This window comes from Typopeltis vanoorti, chromosome 1 (assembly GCF_054136105.1).
Source record: "Typopeltis vanoorti isolate ZY-2024b chromosome 1, IOZ_Tvanoo_1.0, whole genome shotgun sequence".
Taxonomy (NCBI): Eukaryota; Metazoa; Arthropoda; class Arachnida; order Uropygi; family Thelyphonidae; genus Typopeltis; species Typopeltis vanoorti.
The window spans coordinates 180,062,017-180,068,016 of record NC_143549.1 but is presented as its reverse complement, the minus strand read 5'-3'; the positions used below and the strand labels follow the sequence as shown (position 1 = coordinate 180,068,016).

Genomic DNA, 6,000 nt, shown 5'->3' with positions numbered 1-6,000 from the left:
GTTTTAACCCCCAGTTTAGCATGCTTAGTGAATATTTTTAACAAGTCACGCATTTTAATACAAAAAATATCTGTTTTTTTTTCATGAAGAAACCTTTTCCTAAGCACGCTGAAGTGATATTTGCTTCATCTCATAAGGATGTGATTAGTTTTTTTTTTTTATTTTAAAAACAGCGGACAAATGCGCGCAGTTAACAGACCTCACTCACTGGCCTCATAGCCTTAAATTACTTCGGCTAAATTCCAAATCACCCAAGACTTCGCACGAATTAAATGCATTCATAAACTAATAATAATTTCAACATTATTTCAACTCTTCAATCACACCACACCTTGGATTGAAGAGAATTCGCATCGAATGACTAAGTATTCATTCATACGACTTGATTCCGAATTTTCCTCTACTCCCACAAACGTAGTGAGAAGAGATGTGACAATGAATATTTGTGTAGGATTATTAAAGTGTCTTAACAGACTGTTGAGTAATATGAATTTAACCTTCACAGTTGCAACGCCCTTCAGATCTGTGTGTCATCAAGTGCCTTTTGATGTGACGTTAAACACACCATAACGCATCAGGGAAGTAGTGGCGCCAAGTTCGTTCTATAAATAAACACCAGATTTCTCTTTCTGATACTGAAATCTTTATTTAACTGAAATATATCGTATAAAAACCACTAAAAGATTATATCACATACACGCTTTCTAATATGGGAAAGAAAAAACTTTTAGAAAATCATTGATGATAGTACACCGTATAAAATGAAGGCCTTTGAGTGATAATGAGGACAGATTCGTTGTGAGTTACAGAAACTCATTTCTAAATAAGGAACCTAAACAAAAGTCATACTAAATATAGTTGGGGGTGTTAACTACAATGGTCATTCATATTTCACAGTATTTCTCGGCCGTTTCTATTCAAGGCCACTCAAAACTCGGTAAGGTTATGGCAGCAATGATTTGATCATGCTGACACTTGAATGTCAAAAATACATAGTATCCATAGTAACATCAGTTTTCGGCGTTACACAATCCCAAATGAATACACTCTGTTGGTTCGCAGTGAACTTACCATACGTGCTATTTTTTGAAGTTAAAAGAATTTCCGTTACTTTATTACTCCCATTTTTTCTTTTCTCCAAATACTGTTTGGCCCGCAGTTTCCTTTATTTGAATATCAAGATTGAATTCATCACCATCAGTAGAGGGCGCTATTGACTGCAACTCCAGCTTTCTGAATGAAGGCACGTAAGATGTTTCGAAGCGAATGGTCCAATACTGTTATGTGACATGCTCCAATTCATCTTCACTAAGATCACGACCCTGACGAAGAAATTAAAAAAAAAAAAGTAAGTGTTCTTACACAGCATTGAATTCTTAATTATAACTTGCATATTGAAATTTCTGGAATTTTTATATCGCACTGGTTGCGTACGGTGTGTAAGTAATCAGTGCTGGATTAGAATTCAATAACTTCGAAAATAAAAATTGTCAGTGACTATGACAAAATCGGTTACCATGGCAAAATAAATATACACATACTGACCACGGAATTAGTCACGTGCGTCACCACGTGTTCTAGATAACTATTTAAGAATACGGCTGGTCAGTGATCGCCAATAGTGTTGATCACAGTGGGAAAAAGAAAAGATCTTTCGGTGTTCGATAAAGGGCTAACTGTGGGTGCCTGTCTGGCTGGAGCTAAGATTTTGGAAACAGCACAGCTGACTGACTTCTCAAAAGGAGAGATATGTTAGGTGTTTAATTGCTTATCTGTCATGAACGGGATCGCAGTAGGTTTGACCCGCAAGCCGTCTGAGAAGGCTTACACGGACAAACAGAACTTCCTGTGTGCAGCCGAAGTATTTAATGAAGACTGTTCCTGATTCACATCTCACCAAACTATGCGCAGGGAATTGAAGAGGATCGGTATTGGCAGTCGCTAAAGGTGATGTAACACGGTACGAAATAAAAGTTTTCAATTCAGTGGCCGGTATGTGCACATACTGTGAATAACAGAAAATTATAAGCGTAGAATTGATAATCTTCGTGTTTCTGTATAGATCGTATTATGCACCCGTGTTTTCATAAATCTTTTCTCAGCCTTGATCTAAGAACATGTTAAGAACACAAACTTTATTCCCAAGTCAGTTTGTGATAGTGCGAATTAAATACAAATAGCAATACTAAAACCTCATGCACAGAAGACACTAATGATCATAGTCAGCAATTTTACGTCATACTCGGAGAATATAGCACTAGAATCGCATCTGGTTAACAGTTTTAAATATGTGGAATCCGTACACTGTAACAGTGTAGACATTTCGCCTAAGAAACGCATGTGGAGCAATTAGGTCACATTGTAGTAGTGTGCACTGTTACAATTTCTTCTCTCAGGCAAGAATAAGACGAGGTTTGGCAATATGCCTGCCAGTTTTCCGACTTTTTTGCAAGTTCTGTCCTGTTTCCATTCTATCAATTTCACGCGATGTGTATTCGATGTTTGCTTTGTTAAAACCAAAGGGAAATAAGCGTTTCTTTAATGATTTAATTTAGCTACTAACATTGGTAATTATGATAAATCTAAATAAATATCATATTGCAATCTTAATTTTACTAAAACTCGATCTAATTATACTCTTTAATTGTAAAAATCGCTTTTAATTTTCTTCCAGAAATGAAAACGTTTACATTAAATTTCAGAATTTGAAATTTCAAAATTTCAAATATCAAACGAAAAGTTTTTATTCGAATATCCATTCAATGTCAAAATGAAAATTTCAACCGATTCTTGTTTCTGAGCTTTAAAATTCAAATACGCAGCAGTTGAAATATAATTTTAGGCTTAAAAATTGAAATTCGACTATTATACGAAATTAAATTATTACTAATCTTTAAGTAGATTAGAATTAAATAAAAATTCTACTTAAAAGTATAATTTATGAATTTATAAAGAACCAAAAACAGATGAAAACCCGCCTATTCCAAATGTAATTTTCTTGAGTTTTCTTCTACAAAATGATCTTTAGTTGCAGTGAGTGTAGAATTACATCTGATAGGTGAAAATCAATAAAATGATACGTAGATTTTGATTATATGCGTCATGGAATGTAATTAACTTTCTACAGGAATAAGTGTCACAAATAAACAAAAAACTGGCCTTATCATTAAATAGAGCTACTAATATTTGTATTGCCGATAAATATATAAGTTCCAGGTTGATTTTCATTACCCAGTGCGATACTAACATTGTTTTTCTTTAAGATGTGAAGTAACAAACTTTTGGTCTCCAAAGCTGGGATGGCTTGGCTTTTTTTTACTCCATTCATAGTACTGAGAAAGCTTGGTTTTTAGCTTTTCGCGGAGAGTTGACGTAGAAAGGGTGTAACTTTCAAGTTTTAAATCGCGAATTGGTTTAACAATAGTGTCTTTTGAAAGATATATCGATTATAAAACAGCAAAAGAATATCTGATAGAAGTCTCTGTAGAGTTCATCTCTCATTGAATTAAATGCATCTTGATCTTTGAAAGACCTTTAATTTGGTTACTAATCATAACAGGAATCTGTATTGTTCTCATATTACAGAAAGGGCTTAATGATACTCGTGTGATGTTTCACTGTTTTTCGATTAATTCGTCGCAATGATATTTTAAGGGGGAAAACACTGCACGATTTACTACACGAATTCATTGTTATTTAAAGAACTCTGAAATCAGATGAGATAAAACATTTTCTGCACATTAAAGTACAAATCGAAGAATTGTTGATCCGCGCTTTTCAAGGAAATTCATTGAAGATCCCAAAACGTTTTGCTATAACATAATAGTATTTAACCAGGCATGTTAAAACTATAACACATTATTGTACAATTTATTTCTGGCGACTAACAAATCAATTCTTGTTTTATTTACATATTGTTTGTAAGCTGCTGCTGTGTCTAGGTTTTATACGTTGTTTTTCATACTTACATTTCTGCTTAGAAATAAACTTAATGTCGAAAGAGTTCAGTTTCCTTAACAGCCAGTAGTAAAAATCGAATTCTAAATCAAGATGCATCATTGCTACATTTTCTTTATTAAATGTAGCTGCAATAAAGATTGCTAGAACTATTAACACTTTCGTTGTAATATTGAGAGAATTTCCTGTTACGCTTAAAAACAATTAGCAATATAAATGCTGCTCCTGACATGGATGGGAAAATGAATAATTTAGATTCCGAGAATACGCGTGAGCTAATTATTGAACTAACACTGTAGCCATAGCAACAGAATTTTTTTTTAACTTTGTAGATCAAAAGCCTGTTAGCTAGCAAAACAAAAATGGCTCTTAATGGAAATCCCTAACGAGTGGTGTGTAGTTTTTTTTTTTTCATTGTGTTTTTAAATTATCACATCTTCGTGTACTAAAGAAATTATAGGTATACACCCTTAAATTGGTATTACATCCGCTGCAAAGAAGCACGTTTCGTACATTGACAACAGAACGCAAAATCATTGACAACAAAAAATGGCTTGGATGATCATGTTACAAAATCCTCAGTAAACTATCGTATAGAAGTATAAATTACAGAAATTAGTTATAGTATATTATTGTTCTAAAACGTATGCATAATCTTTTAAACAACCATCTGCTGCTATGCAATACTTCCCTAAAGTTTATTCCATTGATTGTCCACTTTTCACTGAAAGAAATTTCGTTAAGTGCTATCTGCAGCGATTCCTTGCTGATTTAAAAGTACGTCTTCTAGTAAGCGATTTCTGAGAAAGAGTAATTACAAACTTCAATGAAGACTTTGTAATTCAACTTACCCCGCTCTCCATCTTGCAAGATTTATAAACTTCAAATTCTACTCTTATTCTTTTCCTCTTATATCAAAGATTTCACTCAAGCAGAATACTTTCCTTATACGAGAAATTATTCATGCCAGGATCCATTAAGTTGCTTTTATCATTCCATTGCACTCCAGCATATTAATATCCTTGTTTACGTAGGGACTGACTGCAAACTCAACTATAGTATTACAAGTGACCAATTATTCATACACTAGAATATGCCTGCTAGCAAACATTCTTAGTAAATTAATGAAGGAATTCTTCTTGCAATCTTTGTTTGCTTGCTATATTGCTTAAAAGTTTTCTAATTGTACTCCATTTCTATTCCTAAATTCGTTTTCTGCATAACCCCCTCTACTTATTCAGATGAAGAACTTTATATTTTAAGCGGTTAATCTTAATTTTCCATTTCTCAACACAGTAAATATTCCATTTTAGTTCTGCTTGAAGCAATAGTCCTTCTCTTTATCAACTACACACTTTCCACTTCTTCTGAATCAATCTTCTGAAACACTTCATTGTCTTATAACTAACGCAATAATGCTGTATGCTTACGGTGACCATACGTCCTTTATTTAAGAGGACAGTCCTTTATTTCACTGCTCTGTCCCATAGATTTATTTATTTTTCTAAAAGGTCATTTAGAAAAATGACCTTTTAGAAAAATTTTGTGAATTGAAATAGTAAATTGAATATTAGGGTGCAGCACACGGCCCATACAAACATGAAACTGTCATTTCACCGGCACTTGCTAGCGGCGCGGCATATATGGCTGCGTCGTTGATGTGCGTGTGTATATATTATACTTGACTGTGTGCAGTATAGAAGCTGTGGTAGGAGTGAGTGGATGTAAACACGTTTTAAAAATTGTCGAATTATGCTTATGTCTCCCTGGATCTAATGCCCCCACTAAACGAGTATTTTCATTAGTGAACAATATGTGGACTGAAAGAAAAAAAAAATTAAAAATCGAAACATTGAAAGCATTCGTTTATACCAAATGCAGCTTTGACATGAATTGTACACAGTTTTATGAATTTTTAAAACACAAACCTGATTTATTAAAAAGAGTTCATTCTTGTGAAAAGTATCAAAATTAAAAAGGTTTAAGTAATAATATGATTGTTTATAATGCTATATATGCTAATATTTTATAATAAATGTTATT

General features: G+C 33.3%; 1 protein-coding gene across 1 annotated transcript in view; it reads right to left on the bottom strand.

Annotated features, from left to right (window-relative positions):
- Nucleotides 1–620: 620 nt before the first annotated feature.
- LOC150110680 (uncharacterized) overlaps nucleotides 621–6,000 on the bottom strand; it is a 32,309-nt gene continuing 26,929 nt past the window's right edge. Inside the window, exon 6 of the mRNA XM_090400296.1 lies at nucleotides 621–1,322. Coding sequence (XP_090256422.1) covers nucleotides 1,281–1,322 — 42 coding nt within the window. The 3' untranslated portion in view covers nucleotides 621–1,280. The remainder of the gene's footprint in view (nucleotides 1,323–6,000) is intronic.